The following is an 18,820-nucleotide window of genomic DNA, read 5'->3' as shown; positions in this document are numbered from 1 at the left end:
TAAGATAATAACACATGTATGATGTATGTATGTAGAACAGAGAAAGTTGATAAAATTAAATTAAAGTAATTATCAAAAATAGAAAGAAAAGGAAGAAGAAGAATTAGAAGAAGGAGAAGGAGAAGAAGAAGAATGATAGAAGAAGAAGAAGAAAAAATTACCCTTTGACAGCTGTACAAAGTTTCTGAGGTATTTTATCTGCAAAGCTAAAATGCCTAACTAAGCAGCATAGCATCTATAGCAGCAGCAGCAGAAAAAGGAGCAGTGTTTTGATCCACATCAACCCAACAATGCTAACAGAAACACCCATTAGAGAGAGAGAAAAATAAATTATAAAAAAAAAAAGTAACAAACTTTTCTGCGTCACCATTAATGCAGTGAACGGAAAGAGAGACCCAACAGTGGATATATATATATACACACACATACATTAACATTATCATCTTATAATGTTATAATTAAGAAAAGGGACAAATTAAGTTAAATTAAATTATGCTATACTATATAGTTTTGTATTGTATTTATACACAATTGATGATTGATGACAAAGGTCTAAATAAACGTGTGATTGAATTAAGGTTTTTGAGGCCATTTTTTTTTCTATTTTCTTTTGATTTTTTTTCCTCTCTTCATTTTCCTTCTCATGACCCAAATCCCGATCTAATTTAATGCATTGACCAGTTCTAAACGTACTAAAAAGCCTTAAAAGCTGAATGAACACTAATTACGGATATGAGGAGAAATAATAAAAAGGAGAAATAATTAAAATAATATAATTAATTAAAATTAAGAAGAAAAAAAAATGCTGCAAAAGATCAGAGTGTATAGTTAACACTTTAGAACTGGTGAATGAATTGAATGTGTTTCAATTTTTCTTTTTCTTTTTTTCTCTCTTCAATTGATGAAGATGAAGATGATGATCAATTCTTCATCAGTGTTGGCGGAATTGCAAAGAAGGGTCCAAATCAAAAAAATTTGCAGCTTGCTCCCTTATTCTTCTTCTCTGATCTTCTCCACCAGATTCTTCTGCATCCCTTGAGTTAGTAGAAGAGAACAAGGTGAAGCATTTTGGATCTTCTTGTTCTTGTTCTTGATGATCTTCTTGTGTTGTTGTTGAAGAAGAAGAAGCACATTCCATGTTCACACCAAATAGCCTTAACCTTTTTCCTGCAGAATTATTATTGTTACTATTATTGTTACTATTACTATTACTACCATTATTACCATTACCACCACCACCACCATGATGATGAAAATGATGAGCAATTGGTACTGAATCTATGATCATTGGTGAACCCCTTTCTTGTTCTTGTTCTTGTTGTTGTCTTGCCAATAATCCTTGATGGTAATGATGATGATCAACCATTGACATTGAAGAAGAAGAAGGAGGAGGAGGAGGAGAAGGTAGTGTTGTTGATGTTGTTGATCTCAGATAAAACAACTCATTACTGTGAGGATGATTATAGCCGCCATATCCACCATGATGAATTGGATAATAATGATGATGTCTTGGTGACATCATCATTTGTGGTTGTGGCTGTGGCTGTGGTTGCGATTGCGGTGGCAGAGAGTAAAATCTGCCGCCGTATCGAATCGTAGAGTAATGTGAAGACGCTTGACTGGGAATGAAGAAGGGCGTGATGAAATTGGAAGACGAAGAGGGAAAATCAAGTCCTCCATGGAGGTTGTGATGGTGATGGTGATGATTATCAGGTCTTCTTCTCCAATCTATGTATAATCTATGTCTATAATTTTCTCCAACTCCGCGTTGGAAAGAAACAATGTCACCTGCATCAAGTTTCTTCTCCTTGACAAATCTGCTCCATCCTTTCGTCATCACATAGCTCTGGCTACTGTTCCAGTAAGAGTATCTGAACCGCCACAATTTCCCGTTCCGGTCTTCGAAATTCAGGAGAAGTCCCTTCTCGTTCGACGTCGAGTCGAGCGGGAAGTACTTCTCCGCGTGCTGTTTGGGAATTACCAGCCTGTTCAGCTTCCCGACGTCGCTCGGCGTCACTACTTTGTCGAACATGTGCTCTTTTTCCGCCGGAGCAGGCTGCGGAGGTTGTAGATTTGTATTATTTGTGGTGGTGGTGGCGGCGGCGGCGGAGGAGGAGGAGTATCCTTGGAAATTGTTGATGCCTTCATGGTGGTTGATGTTTGTCCCAAGTGACAAGTCCATAAAGTCTACTAACTGTTGCGGTTGCGGTTGCGGTTGATTTTGATTCACTCTTGTTGTGTGGTTGAAGTAATTTGATGTCGTTGCATCTTGATGTTGATGATGGTGTAACCCTAACCGATATCATGAATTTTTTTTAATGAGATTCAATTATGATTATGATGATGATGATGATGATCATGAATAATTTATATTATCCCCCAATTATATGATGATGATGGTGATGGTGGTTGTGGATGGAAGAAGAAGTGCTTACCGGCGGCGGTGGTGGTTTCTTCTCCCGGTGCTTCTTCCTCCTCCTCTTCTTCTTCCAAATCTTGAGAGTAGCCTTTGTTGGATTCTTGCATCAACTCCATGAAATGAAATTATAGTGTGTGTGACCCACACACACCCTTTTCAATTCCTCCTAATTATATTTATCACTCTGTTGGATCTTAACACAATTAAAGAATTGTATTAATTGTTAAGAAAAAAAAAAGAAAAATATTGATAATAATTTACAATTAAGCAAGAAAAGAGGGACAAACTAAGAATAAAATTAATTTTTAATTTTTTTTTTGTTAGGGGAAATTAAAAAAAAAAGAAAAGGGGTGTTAGGAAAAGAGATAAGAGTAGTAGCAGTCAAATATAGTAAAGAAACTCACCAAAGAACAATGAGAAATAATTATAGAGAGGGAATTAAATGGAATTGAATTGAATTGAATCAAAGGAAGCCCAGATTTGTGAGGCTGTAAAAGAGAGAGAGAAAGAAAAGTAAGAGAAGAGAAGAGAGCATATGTGTTTGATTGTTTTGTTGTTGTTGTAGTACAAATCACTAGACAACAATTGAAAGAGTCGGTGCCTTCATATTTGACCAAGAAAGAGAGAAAGAGAGAGAGGGACCTGAGGCTCAAACCCTAGAGAAAGACAACAAGGCCATGGTAGATGGAGAAGAATTGAAGAAGAAGAAGGAGAAGAAGAAGAATAAGAATAAGAATAATGGAAGGTAAGATTCAGAAATGAAAAAGCAAAGAAAGGGAGGGTGATTTAGTTATTAGTACTGTATATGTGTTTATTGTTGACCTACTACTATGCACATCATACATACCCCAACATGAAAGAGCACCTTATTATTATGCTACCTATGGAGAGAGAAAAGAAAAGAAAAGAAAAAAAAAAGAAGCTAAGGAGAAGGTGGTGATGTGAGTTTAGCTAACTAGTATAGTTACCTCACAGGAAGCTTCTTTACAACTAGGATAGTAATTTACTATATATAATATTTCATTAATTAATTATACGCACCTTAATTAGGACACTTAAAAGATTTTATAACTAAACTAATTTAGGTGGGATGAGTGATCAGTTCACTCGTCTGTTTAAGTAAGTATCGGAGTTTGAATTTTATCATATGCATATAGTAATTCATTAGCCAACGGACCCTTAAATGAAGCTCAAATCTACGACGAATTAGTCCTTAATCTTTCAGATCGAAAAATACCGTAGACAAAAAAAATTTACAACTATAATATATATATGTTAAAACCGATCATTAAAATTAGTTACTAGTATAAAAAATATGTTAAAATATAAAATATATATTAAAAATAAATTAAATAATATATATTTATACACAAATATATAATAATTAATTTTAGTGTATATACAGTATTTTTAAATATTTTACTAGATAGAAATCACAAATGATTAGGATTTAATTTAGCTTGATTTTTTATGTATCGAGTGTAAAATTTTTTATATAAATATTTAATTATGTATTATTGTATAAATAAATTTAATTATATTTATATTTATAATTTAAAATTTATTTTATCATAAGAAAGAAATAATAACAACACAAAGAGATGTTTAATTAGGGTTTATGGGTGGTTCCATGTTTTGATAATTTTTCTATTTAAGTGATGTAAAATGATGAGGTGAAAATCTTTGTTTTGAATTAAGGAGAGGTAAATACTAACTACAGCAGGATTAGGCATATTATGTGGGGGACCCATGAATAATAACGTGGGTATTTGGGGCCATGTGAGCAACTAGTCGTTTTCATAATATTTGGGATAATATTATCACGAGTTTTATACTAATTTGATTTCTGTGATATTTGTAAGTATAAAATGTTTAACTTTATGAGTTTTATATCTGTTAAGTCCACTCAATTTTAATAGTTTCCAAAGAGAGAGAAATGTCAAAATTTTCCAGTTATGTTTCAGAAGCCAGTATATGTTGAGTTTGAGTTGAACTGAACTAGATATAGCTGGCTACCTTATGTATGTTACTTAAATTCTATAATTAATTATTTATTTATTGTTGTATTTATTGTCAACCAATTATTATTATTAAGTTAAAAATGATACTAGTTTATTTGTTAATGTCAAAAAGTATTTTTTTTAAAAGAAAATTGTATAAAATAATATTATGACTAAATTTTTAGGTACTGACCGTGTGCAATTATAATTTTCTTAGATGATTATTCATGCGGTCAATATAAAAAATAGTTATTTTTGTTAATATGACATTATGTGATTATATGCACGTATAAAATGATTTTATATTGACAATACATCAAATCAATTAAATTTTTAAAATAGAGACTAATTTATTTGTTTATTATTAAATTAAATTATAATATAAAAAAGGAAAGGGGAACAATATGGTTATGGCTAGCTGTTGTTTTTAAGAGTTTGAAGAGAACAAAATAAAGTAGAAGAAGGGTTAGAATTACAATGCCAACGGTGTAGAAAGATAATGAACAGTGTTAGGTGTGTGTGTATATAAATAGTATATATTTGCTTATTTATTTTCTTGACTTTTGGTGCCATTGATTGTGTGCTGTTTGTGTAATGGTCCCAGTAGTAAGGAAACCTCTCTCTGCACCACCCTATACCTTTCCTCCCATACTTTTCTCTATACTATATATTGAAATAAAAAAATATTATATATACACATATAAAAAAAGTAATTATTAAATTAATTATTATATATTTATATAAATATATATTATTTAATTTATTTTTAATATATATTTTATATTTTAATATATATTATACGAATAATTGATTTTATAACTGATTTATAATATATACGTAATATAGTTATATTAAAATTTATAATGGCACTTAAAAATATTATTAAAATTAATGTATTTTTGGCTTTTATTTTAAAATAAAAAATATTTTGAAAAATTTAAAAATGTCACTTTAATATTAGTAACAATTTTGACGGCTGTCTAAAATATATAATCACCGTAGTTATCATAATGATAATCAAGAGATAGCATATCTTGATACTTTAATTAATTAAATATTTCAAGGTCGATTTTTGAAAATGAAAAATAAATTCACTTAAAAGATACCTGATTTTTTTTTAAAAATAAATTTCTGTTTGTTTAAATAATTTAATATGAATTTCAGATAACAACATCGATCGGTTATCAATATTTCATTTTATCTACTGGTGTCTTCTAATTAATGAGTCAAGATTTTCAGATATATTATGCTTCAATCATGATATTTATTAGACACAAAAAAAATTATGATATTTTTTTTTTTAACGGTAGTGTTAAGAAGATAAAAAAATAATAAATTTAAATAATTTAAATTTATTTTATTAAATGTTTATTTATTATAAAATATATTAAATAAAATTAAAAATAATAAATTTTGATATTTTTATTAAATTATTTTGTTTTTAAATTTTTTATTTTTTTTAATTAAAAGAAGAGAGAGAGAGAGAGATATTCAAAGCCAAACCAATAACTTGTTCAAGATTTCAAAATCTTCTTCCTTCCCCCAACCCAAAGTTCGATTCATATTTAATAAACCAGATCCCCAGGGTAAAAGTGACAACTATCATGACCTTTTTTGTTCTAGCTTTTAATAATAACATTAGTCTATACCATATATTATCTTCATATACATTTAATATTTTGCTGTTTTGTTAGATCTTGGAATTTCTTTACAATATAAAGAAAAAGTGCTCTATGTAGTATTCACATAAGTTGATTTCTTATAATCGTTTCTTTAGGTATAAATTAAAATATATTTTTCTTCTCTTTTTGTCTAATTCTTAAGAAATTTGTTTTTACAATTTGATTTTTATATATATTTAGAAAAAAATATTAGAAACTCATTTATTGAAAAACTACTTTGTTTATGATTTTTTTTTTAATGTTGAGAACTTATTCTCTTTAAACCCTTGATTATTTTATAACACAAAAAGTGATTTTCAACAAAAGATTCTTTCTTTTTTTGGGGGGGGGGGGTTTGAAAAACAACAGAAAACCCTTGATTATTTTATAACACACAAAGCGATTTTCAATGAAATGCAAAATAATTAATTTAATTGCAATAATTTTACAATTCTTTAGTTTAGATACACAATCAAATAATTGGACAAAAGAAAACAAAAAAGGAAACATATGTTTGTACATATTTTCTTTTGTGGTAGAGGAAATTTAATTATTAGAAATTCCATCTTATTAGGGAGGATTTGAATTTCTCTCTTTTAACTATAAAAAGACATTGTTAGATTCTTCAAAAAAATATTAAAAATAACGTCTATAAATATAATTAAATGGGTAAAGTATTAAATTAGTCTCCTACGTTTAGGCGTAATTCTACTTTGGTCCTTAAGGTTTAAAGTGTCTTATTTAAATCTAAAAAAGTTTCATTTAGCTTCAATTTAGTCCCACCGTGAGGTCAAAGATAAATAATTAACGAAATGTACTATATGACAGCAGTATAAGAACAAGGTCGACAATTTGGAGAATAAATATGAAATTAAGAGGCACAAAATCAACCATGAATGTATCAATATATGTATTTAACATTTTTTTAATTTTATAGAAAATATTTCATTTTAATTATAAGAAAAATGATAAATAAATGTATTGATACATACACGGTTGATTTTATACCTCTGGAGCTTGTACTTATTCTCTAGATTATCGACCTTGTTCTTATACTGCTTTAATGTAGAATATTTCGTTAATTATTTATCTTTGATCTCCAGTGGAACTAAATTGAAGTTAAATGAAAACTTTTTTGGATTCAAATAGGATATTTTAAATCTTAAAGACTAAAACAGAATTACGCCTAACTATACAGGACCAATTTAATACTTTACCCTGTATAAATAAATAGCTTTGACAAAAAGAATTTTAAAGACCTTCAAAAGATTAAATTCACTTTTAATACATAATATTTAAACAATAATCCAAACAACTACTAATTGTACTTAGATTTCATAATCATTTATAAGAACTTGTTGAACATATATAGACAAACTATGTTACTTGGAGGAATAAACCGGAAGTTGAAATTAAACAAAAGTTGAATTATCTATCATATGCATTATTAATTATAAATAAAGAAACCACTCTCTGCACGTGGTTGACCTATAATTAGGTACGTATAGTCATCAATCTATAACTCTATATTTTGTGCTCTATCTTCAAGATATTGTGTATATATTAATACAGATAGTAATTTAGTAAGTTGAAGTGATAGATTTTCATTTTTCTTTAATTAATGCATGGTATTGAATATAAATTATGAGTATAAGAAATTCAATATTAAAAAAGTCATTTCCTTATCAGATCTCAAATACTTAGATAAAATTGCCATTTAATAAAAAATATCTATAATTTCATTAAAAAAATAAGATGTTAAACTTAGATATATAAAAATTTAGCAACTAATTTAAATTAGTTGATTGATCAATTTATTTATCTATTTAAATTATATATTATGTACATACAATAATTTATCAGCAAATTATATAAATATTTTAATAAATTTTGATTTATGATAAATTAATCTTTTTGAACTGCTAAATTGAAAAATATTAAAAAAAAAGGTTAAAATACATACTTGCATATGTTGATAAGTTATTTATTTTGAGGTAAGAAGATTAGACACGCCTTGAATTAGGGTCCCTAGAAGTCAAATTCATTAAAAATTGGTAACATGTAGGGTAATCTAATATGTATTTTTAATTTCGATTATGAGCACATACAGCAATTATTTAACAAGATCTTACCATGCATGTTGTAATTATTTATTTTTTAGGTTTCGTTAATAAATACTCTAAATAGTAATTGAATACACTTATTAGTAGGGACACTAGGACAGATTACAAAATAAACACAACATTACAAATGTGTGCGTGTGTATATATGTGTGTGTGGGCTATGTTTAATAGTATTTATGAATTATGACAAAAAAATTATTATTCTCTATAAAGGTACAAACTTATTAAAACAAAAACAAAATAAATAAAAAATCACCAAACCATATAATAATCTAGTTATTCGCTAATTTTCTTTGGCTTTATATTGAAAAAATAGGTACGAAGTTTAGTACAGATTCTATTACTGATAAGTTTAAATTTTAAAAGAATATCATATATTATTTTATGTGGAATAGTACGTTTTATAAAATCACTTCTTTTAAAAAAGTTTAAAAATAGTTTCATAATATAATATTAAAATTTGTTTAATTTAAAAGTTTAAAATCTCACTATTATTAACTAAAAAAAAAATTCAGCATGACACAAAAAAAATTTATGTAAAAATTTGCGCAAATTCCAAAAAAAAAATCTTAAAAAATTATATTAGAAATATAACAATTTATATGTTTTTTTTTTACTTTTAAAAAAATTAATTTAATGACAATACGACATTATTTTTTGTATTCTTCAATATTTTCTTACATTAACACATAATTTAGTTATATAATTTTATTAGTTTATATAAATTTATTAATTATTAATTTCTGGTCATTGCTATATATATATATATATATATATATATATATATATATATAATTTTTTTTTGGTGTCTCTGAGTTGGTGTGGTAGCTTCAAATGTCATCAAGAAATATATCTTAGTCCACATTGAGCACAAAATTAGACAGGTACTAAAATAATATATATATATATATAGATGATGCCTTGTTGTTGAAGGACTTATTTTTGAAATGATCAACTAGCATATCAAGTTTATAATTTTATACTGAAGAACAGACTACATAAGTCTGGGTGGAAAAAATAGGACACGTGTATTTAGACACGTACGCACATTAATTATTTATTAGCCCACTAATTAAAAACAAAATATCATTTGAACTAATTACTTAGCTTTTAGTAGAAATTAGGGCAAGTTATTAGATTATTTTGTTTGTACAAATATACATTAATTTACCATCAAATATTTGTGGTATATTTTTTGGTATTATTTAGTGATGTATATATATATTTTGTGATATGTAACGTTGAATAATACTCTAAGACTATATATATGATATATAGAAAAAAAATTGAGAAGTTTATTATATATTTTTTTTGTCTTCTAAATAAGTTTATATTTGTCTATACCTCTATAAGTAAGCATGCATGTATGCCAAATTGAGAAGTAGTACTGTAGTAGTTTGCATAATTTTTTATTAAAAAATGAATGCTAGTTAGAGTAATAATTTATTCTATAAAACTATATGAAGAATATTTACTATTTATAGAACAGTATATTTGCTTGTTTTTATGTTACAGTGAACAGCTTTAGCTAGTGAAAGAAAAGAAAAAGTAGTGAACCAACAAAAGATTAAAAGAAAAAATGATGTTTGTATTAATTTCTACATATATTTTTATATTTTTTATGAAATAAAAAATAAATATTTTAAGTTATTTTATTTTTATTAATTATTTTAATATTAAAATAAAAGATATATACAACAGTTTACACACAAAAAAACGTATATATTATTAGAGTTAAAAGTTTTAAATATTTTATAAAATCATACAATTATATTTATTTTATTTTTTATAATTATTTATACCGTTAATATAAAAAATAATTATTTTTATTAATGTAACATTATATAATTAAATATACATATAAAATTATTATCAAAATTAAATTGATATTGTTATTCAAAAAATTATAGTATGCATTTTAGGTATCTATTTGCTTTCTTAAAAGCTGAAAACCAAACAAGGGCTGGTCTCTTTAATATGATGGATTAGTATATATAGTTGGCACATGAATTTTAATTTGATATTTATATACATATATATACTGTTAAAAATTAATTGAAAGTACTGCAATACATACATATATAGGTATAGGTGTCTATAAATAATAGATGTCTAAGTGTGTTAATGAAAAGTAAGCATCATGTGTGGTCCAGTGTGATCTATGTGCCTATTTCTCAATGGGTTGGACAGACTCTCCAATCACCATAAATTGCAAATTTGCATCTATGATATAGACAAGCAAAAAGATTAACATTGTCATACTCAAAGTTGTATGTGGAGGTAGAAACATAGGGAATAATAAATTAAAGTGTGGATCAAATAATATATATGAATATATATATATATATAATAAAGTTTAATTTTCATGTATTAGTGACGGTGTAGAATGTTTTATATCGTAATTTTATTACAATAATTTTTTTAGTAATTATTTATATAGTTAATATTAAATATAATTATTTTTTTAAAATGTGATATTATATAATTGAAATATGTATAAAATATTTTTATACTAACAGTGTATTAAAATTAAATTTATATAAATAAATATAATAAATGTAAATGTAAATATATGAGATGATTATGAATTTGCCTTAGCAAGAGGAATGGCGTCTGGTCACATTTCAATTATTGTAGAGTTTTATATATGCACGACATCTCTCATGTTATACAAGAATATTTATAATGTGCTTGACACCCTTTTGTATATTTTGTTTTTTCCTTGGGGCACCCTCATCATGGTCGGTGAAAATAAAATGTTGAAATTGATATATAGATTTTTTAGTGTAGTATTATTATTAATTTAATTTAATTTTGATATGTTATTAGTTTAAAATATTTTGTTAGATGATCACTCAGTTATTTATAATTTGGGTTATTAAAACTACTTGACTATCATCGTAACTACATTAATAGTAAAAAAATTTAATTATTTTGTTAGTTTCTATAATTTTATTAAATTTATAATTATATTTTTATATTTTTTGAATTAAATCTCTATACTAATTTTAATTAAGTTTTTGTCAAATAAAAAATATTAAAATTTATAAAATATTTTTTATAAATTAAAAATATTTATAATTAATAACCTAATTGAATTTTTTATCACATATTTTTTTAAAAAATATTCTATTAATTTTAATACTTTTTATACAAAAAAAATTAATTACAAAATTAAAAATAATATAAGAACCAATTGAAATATATATATATATATATATATATATTAATTACAAATTTATTAAAATAAGAAGAATTAACAAAGTAATTAAACCTACTTTAAAATAAATTAGAATCTTATCTATACATTTTATAATATAAATACATTTTTATAACTATCTAGTTTTAGTGTTTTTAGTTTTTCTTTCAATTAAGACCCTTTTTAGGTTTAATATCAAATTATAGATTTTATTATAAAACATAATTAAAATAGTATTTTTAATTAATAAAATATATTTTAAATCCTTTATCAAACATTTTATCCTTAAGGATATAATTAATAAAACCAATCCATAATATATATTTGAATATTTATTTTGTCAAAGAAAAAAATGTAAACCCTAAGATTTATGAAAATTTGTCTTTTAAGCAAATAAGGAAGGCTTTTTATATTTCTCAAAAAACAAAAACCACAAAATTACATACTATATATCTCTTCTTTCATTTCCACAAATGATTGATTTTTGCACATTGAGAGTAGAGAATGCAACAATGCTATGAAAGGAGCAACACATAAATACTGATATCCTTTCTTTAACTTTCTCAAGTTGATGGAGAAACTATATATGCATACAATAGAAAGCGATTGAAATTCCAAAAGAATTTACTTATTACTAATCTGAATTCATTCAATGTTAGAATATGATAGGGAAATGTACTCTACTATATATACCCAAAATAATACTTAAATAGTGACAATAGCCCTTTTCTATATATACATATTAACAAATAAATATAGCAATGACCACAACATTTAATTTAATATTAAATTTTTTACCCCCCTTATTATTATTATTATTATTATTATTATTATTATTATTATTAGAGAAAATATAAGGAGTCAATGGAGTTATCTGTACAATGTGTACAATAAAATTTAAAAATATTTGATTTAATAGGATATCGAATGTTTATTATCCATGGTACCCGAATAGTTATTCTTAGTATAAATGTATTGTATTTAAAAAATTAATAATATTTTACTTTAAATATTTATTTTTTAACTCATACTAATATATATTTTCGTATACTATACAGAATAATTAATAAAAATATATAAAAAATTTTATTAAAATAAATTAAACAAAAAATATATAATAATTATTATTATAAATATTTTATAAAATTATAATTAAAATTAAAATTTAATTATTTTTAATATTAAAAATATTAAAAATAGTTAGTATTCGTCTTGAACCGTGACAATAGCCGTTTTCTATATACACATATTAACTAATAAATATAGCAATGACCACAACCCCCCTCCCCTTATTATTATTATTATTATTATTATTATTATTATTATTATTATTATTATTATTATGTTAGCTTCTGGCATTAATCTGCAAACAGTTGGTAAGTAACACTTACCGAGAGAGAATTTCCGAGGAAATGTCACATACACACACATGGTGAGGTCTTGACTCTTGAGAGAGAGAGAGAGAGCACGGGCATATATATCTTTTGTATTTTTTGTATAAAATATATTTTTTTATGTTTCTTTATTTTTTATTAAACACTTTTAATATTTAAAAAATATAATAATGATACATATAATAATTAGGTAATTTATTAAAACTAGTTGAAGATTAATACTACCAAATTTTTCTAAAAATATTGTCCTTCCATTTTTAATACTACAAATTTTAAAGTTAAACGTAAAATCTGGTCAACACGACGACTTAATGACTTATGTAGTAAGCTAAGTAACAAGCATAAATGGTGGCCCATATGCATGTATTAAAGGAGTTAGAAAAGTGACCCTATATCCATGTGTAACTCAAAACCATGGACGAATTAGAAATTATCATAGCCACATCGAGCATAAGTCACTGGGTTTAAAACACCTAGTCAGTTTGATCTACTGCATCGCATAACAGAACGCGACGATCAATGATACTGATTAAATGGTATTATTCATGTGGCAGAGAACATAAATAAAGAGGTTAGTAATTTTAATTTTTTTTTTACTGCTTTGAGTATACTAAATATACTGATATTATGAATTGCTGATGTGAATTGCGACGTAGAACAATGTTAGATTATAACACATTTATAACTGGAGAGTTGATATAGTTAGCGCATGTTAGATAAAAATATGTGCATTTGGTTGGATTTTGTTTTTTTAGTTGAGTTGTTGTGTTGCTAATGTGAGTAGGCAGCAGAAGATGTCATTATACGAGTACATCATCTCTTATTTTTAGGGTGCTAGATTGTATTATTTTGCTAGGCTTCATGAATACTTGTTCAAATTTGATGAGGTTTTTGTTAGTGTATTTATAAAATGATGGTTTTTGGAGACACACATTTTTTATATGCTGTTTGGAGAGTGCATAATCACATTGCAGAATGTTGCGCACTAATTTGAATTTCTAATAGATGGTAAGATTATAAATGGGTGTCTGTTAGATTTTGAGTAGTTTATGTTCAAAGAAGAATTATTTGGTGAGCTTTTTTTTTACTAGTATATTCACAAGTACACTGTCTATCACACTTAGGTCTAATCATAGTTATCAAATCCAATTCGTTCCGGTCAGTTCAACCGAAAATTCAATCACCCGATTACTTAACCAAGCCGAATCACTTGTCTAATCGTTTAAATATTGGATCCGATAAAAATCAGTTCAATCCGGACAAATTTTAAGAAAACTGGGGCCATGTTTAACTTTTTTTTTATTTGAAAAACGGGAGAGTTGCCTTTCACTTTGCAATACCCCTCCCTCAAGTGCCCTAACTCCTAATATCCACCTCTCTCTTTTCTCTGAGTCTCTTCTCTCTTTTTTTGCCATTATCTCCTTCAAGTTTACTGAGTTTCACCTCTCTCACGGCTGATGTTGTCGTCGCCCTCTCTGTCTCCGGTGTCTTGATTCTCTCGCAACCGTTGCTGTCTCGCCACACTCTGTCTCCAACGCAAGCTCTATCGCGCTCTGTAACCGTCGCAATCTCGTCTTCTTGCTTCAACCATCAACGCTCCTTGCAGGTGAGCTTCAGCTTCCTTTGGTTCTGTTATTTCTTTTTCAATTTTATTGCTCTAAATCATTAGTATATAGTTGAATTTGTTGTTGAAAGTTGAGTTTGTTGCTGAAATAATGATTTAGTTAATTTTGTTTTGCTGTAAATCATATTTGGAGAATTAGAATTTCAGTTTTTATTGTTGAAAGTTATCATAGTTAAATTTGTTGTTGAAAATTATCAATGAGCTGAATTTGTTGTTAGAAATAGAATTTGTTGTTGGCTGTAAATTGAATTTGATGCGGAATATATTACTGAATAAAATTTTTGTTGTTGAAAGTAAAATTTGTTGTTGTCTGTAAGTTGAATTTGATACTGAACATATCATTAAGTAAAATTTTTTATTGCTCAAAGTAGAATTTATTGCGGCCTGTAAGTTGAATTTGATGTTGAACATATCATTGAGTAAATTTTTTTATGGTTGGAAGTAGAATTTAATTTATTGTTGTTTGTAAGTTGAATTTGATGCTGCATATATCACTATATATCACTGGGTAAAATTTTATATTGTTGGAAGTAGAATTTATTGCGGTAAGTCTTTTATTTTTTCTTTTGTTAGAATCTCAAAAATGCCTTTATCACAAATGCCATCTAAAATGCCACAATCTCAAGAACAAGTATCGTCAACTCCTGAGATTACAACTAAAAGAGTTTATAAGAATAGAGGGGAAGTCTAATTCTACTTAGGAGCATTATTGTAAACAAATTGTTGAAAAATCAGAAAAAATTACTGCATATATTGTGGCACACCTGTCGGAGAAGGTGGAATGAATCATATAAGTATCATTTGGATTGATTTATCGATTATGTTATCTTTTGTTTGTTTTTGTTCATTTAAATTGAAAAAATATGTTATACTAATGACTAATTTATTGTCTCCTTTTATATTATTAGTTATATCTAAAAATTAATACTTGATTATTAATATGTTTATAAAGATATGTATTTTAATTTTTTATTTTAATTTATTTTTATAATATTATATTTTTATTTAATTATAACCGAATTAATTAGATAAATCAATGATCTACTGGTTAAATTAGTGATCCAATAATTTGGTAATATGATCGAATTAATTACCAATTTAATTTTAATTATTATGATTCTAATAAAAGTTAGGATTTTTCAAATGCAATAAAAAAACTGTAAAAATTTATGCTCGAGCATATATTATGATACTTTTATCACACAACAGTTATTTAGAGATAAATGTGTTGCTCGAGCACACATTCACTCCATTAGTACACAAGTCTGCATGCGATTTTGGCTTTAAATCGTGGTACTATTATGTGGTTTACTTTTGTATATTAAAAGTATAAAACTAATTTTTTTTTTTCACGATTTACGCATGGCATTTTACATTTAATTTTAAAACTGATAGAAAAGTCACCATTTATATTAAAATTAGGAGAACAAAATTATAGTACATTTAATTTTACGACAATATAATAATATTAATTTTTGACTAATTTAAATAAGTAAATTATATATCTTAATAATTAAGATCCTATATTCTTAGAGCAATTAGCAATTGGGAGGAGGTGGTGCCGCCACCCTCACACAAGTCCCTTTTAGCTACTAACACACAATTTTTTAAAATTAATTTAATTAAAGGCTATATGCTGAGTAGTGATGAAAACCTACTATACATAAGTAAGGTATAATAATATTCTATATATATGAATTGGGGACCCCCTCTCTATATATCTTGGGTATTCCAAGTAATAATAGGGCATGCTTTTTTCACCTATTGTGTATATATATTGAATACAATGTTGAATATATAATAAAAGAAAGGTTTAATTATTATATTGGTTCTTATAGTTTTGCTAAATTTTTAATTAGATTTTTATATTTTTTTTAATTGAATTTTTGCACTAATTTTTTTTTCAATTAGGTCCCTATTAACAGTAATTGGTTTAATTATATAAGGACCCAATTAAAAAAAATTGATGCAGAGATTCAAATAAAAGAAAAAAAAAGTATAAAGACTCGATTAAAAATAAAATTTGGTACAAAAACTCAATTAAAAAAATATATATAAAAACTTAACTAAAAATTTTACGAAATTATAGGAATTAACAGAATAATTAAACTTAAAAGAAAATAACAATAAATGTGCTCTAGTTATGTTAGACATAGGATGGCATCAATGTTAAAGTCAATCTTGTATTGGAATCTCATATTCTTTGAGATAAAATCTCAACGAATTTTATAAACTTTCTTGGGTTAACTTTCTAAAGTTGAACTCAATTTTCTCAATGCTAATAATTACTAATGAGACTAACCAAACTGAATAAATTGTTATAATTAAGATTCAATAGCATTTAAATGTTGTGATTTATTTAACAAAAAAGTAATTAAATATTGAATGAAGTAGTAATTAATAAATTCTTTAATTTTTGAAGGAGATGAGAGTGGTGTTAACACAGGCATGGATAATAATAATTAAGGGTACGGAGGAAGTGTTGTCTTCTCAAATATAGCTATAGTTTTGAGGTATTTGTATTTGTATCATTTGAAGGAGTTTTTGGACCACTTTCTTCTATGCCTACCTACACCACCCAACTTGCCATTGCTTATATAGAGTCTCATAAAAAATCAATACCTTCATTCATCTCTCTTTCTCTTTCTCTCTCTAGCTAGCAGCTTTATGAGGTGGCCTCTCTTCTCTTTCGGCCTTAGAGTGATCAATGGTGTAGGGTGGGCTTAGAATTAGTGTATGCTAACTCTACTTTATTATAGATATTACTATTTATTTATCGTATTTTTTCAACTTAAAGTTAAAAAAAAAAAGATTTTATAATATGATATTAGATATTCTATAAAGTTTAATTTTTGTTGAATTTCAAAAGATAAAAAAAATCAGCATAAGGTAAAAATAAGAAGAACAGAAAGAAAGTCTATACAAAAAATTTACATAAATTTAAAAGAATTTCTGTATAAAATAATATTAAAAATATAATTATTTATGTGTTACTTATTATTAGTTTAAACTTTGAAAAAGAATTATTTATAATGCACTTATTAATTTTTGATGCATAAAAAGTTTAATAATACTTTAATTAAAATTATATGATCTTATTAATGTTTTGTTTGGTAATTATCTCGAAATAAAAATATAAAAATAGTTGGGGACACAAACTTATTTGAAAACAGAAATAGAGAAAAATAAAATTGTATTAAATATTGCTGCTCTAATATCATAAAATTTATTCGGTTTTTTTATATAAAACCTCTTTGTTTTGTCTATATACATATTTTTTAATTTGACATATTTATCAAAACACAACCTAGCTATAAATGTCTTAAAGACAATTATTTAAGACAAAGGAGAAAAAAGAGTATTATTGATGAGAAACTTTTAGGGCACGTTTAGTTTTTGTTTTTATTTCCTTTTTTAGTTTACAAAATTTGTTTTTTTTGAAGAAAATTGTTCAACCACATGTTAGTTTAACAAATGGTCCTTACCATCAAAACCCTAATTAAAAGAATTGAGATTATTAATTACTGGAAAATAGTTGTCAGCCATAATAATGACAATTTATGTAGCATTTTCTTCTTAATTATATTGGTTCTTTCTGTAGTTTCTTTTTTGGTTAGACTTTGTTTACTTTTTTTTTTCCTTTTCTTTTTAGGTAGGTTGGTGTTCATTTGGTGCTTAACTAATGGAATTGCTATACATACTTTCTAGGTCTATGTTTTTTTTGGATCTCTGTCTTTTTCTAATTGGTTCCCCAGCACTTTTCTATTCAGGTTTATGCCACTATGTATGACAGCAATGTGCTCCATATATATATATATATATATATATATATATATATATATATATATATATATATATATATATATATATATATATAGAGTTAATTTTTTATATAACAACAGTATAAAAAAATTTTCGTAGTTATTTAATTAAATTTATATATTTAAATAATTTTTTTAAGTAATAAATTTTAAAATTAATCACTTTTATTAATGCAACAATATGCAATTGATTACCTGTTTTGTAAAAGAATTTTATACACACAATATATAAAAGTTAAATTTTATGTATTACACTATATAGCAATTAATCACCATGTGGCTCAACATAGATTAATCATTCGGAATCACACTGTTGATACTTAATTAGAAAATACTAGTAGCAGTGGTTCTTAACAACTAAGTTAGTAGTTCATTAAATAATGACATTTAAAGAAATATGAAGTTATATATATTATGCACGCACATAGTACAAGAAAATGAAGCAGTTCAGTTTTCTAATAAGCCCCATATTTCTCTTCTTCTCTCTTTTTTATGATATCTCAAGTTCATGAATTAGGTATGGTATTATGGATCTAAATATTAGGAATTTCATCATTGGACCACTTTTTTGAATAAAAA

General features: G+C 25.7%; 1 protein-coding gene across 3 annotated transcripts; it reads right to left on the bottom strand.

Moving 5' to 3' along the window:
- Positions 1-480: 480 nt before the first annotated feature.
- On the bottom strand, positions 481-3,301 carry LOC130961238 (B3 domain-containing transcription factor NGA3-like). 3 transcript variants are annotated; one of them, XM_057886996.1, is made up of 4 exons: positions 3,062-3,301; positions 2,824-2,907; positions 2,436-2,612; positions 481-2,292 (listed from the first exon to the last, which is right to left on the bottom strand). In XM_057886996.1, exons 3-4 carry the CDS (start codon positions 2,533-2,535, stop codon positions 932-934), a joined length of 1,461 nt encoding a protein of 486 aa, XP_057742979.1. In that variant the 5' UTR covers positions 2,536-2,612; positions 2,824-2,907; positions 3,062-3,301; the 3' UTR covers positions 481-931. The 3 variants fall into 3 exon arrangements, with proteins under 3 accessions (XP_057742979.1, XP_057742980.1, XP_057742978.1); XM_057886997.1 differs by having other exon boundaries at positions 2,436-2,603; XM_057886995.1 differs by having other exon boundaries at positions 2,824-3,275.
- Between the last annotated feature and the right edge of the window lie 15,519 nt (positions 3,302-18,820).

The sequence above is a fragment of the Arachis stenosperma genome, chromosome 2, assembly GCF_014773155.1.
Source record: "Arachis stenosperma cultivar V10309 chromosome 2, arast.V10309.gnm1.PFL2, whole genome shotgun sequence".
In the NCBI taxonomy this organism is placed as follows: Eukaryota; Viridiplantae; Streptophyta; class Magnoliopsida; order Fabales; family Fabaceae; genus Arachis; species Arachis stenosperma.
Note: the sequence above shows the minus strand (reverse complement) of the source record. Positions and strands in the feature narration are given on the sequence as shown.

Bases quoted from the DNA above. Each gene is read 5' to 3' on its own strand.
- LOC130961238 (XM_057886996.1), bottom strand. From the start codon at position 2,535: ATGGAGTTGATGCAAGAATCCAACAAAGGCTACTCTCAAGATTTGGAA. The intron at 2,293-2,435 runs GTAAGCACTTCT...GATATCGGTTAG, and splicing joins AGAAACCACCACCGCCGCCG to GGTTACACCATCATCAACAT.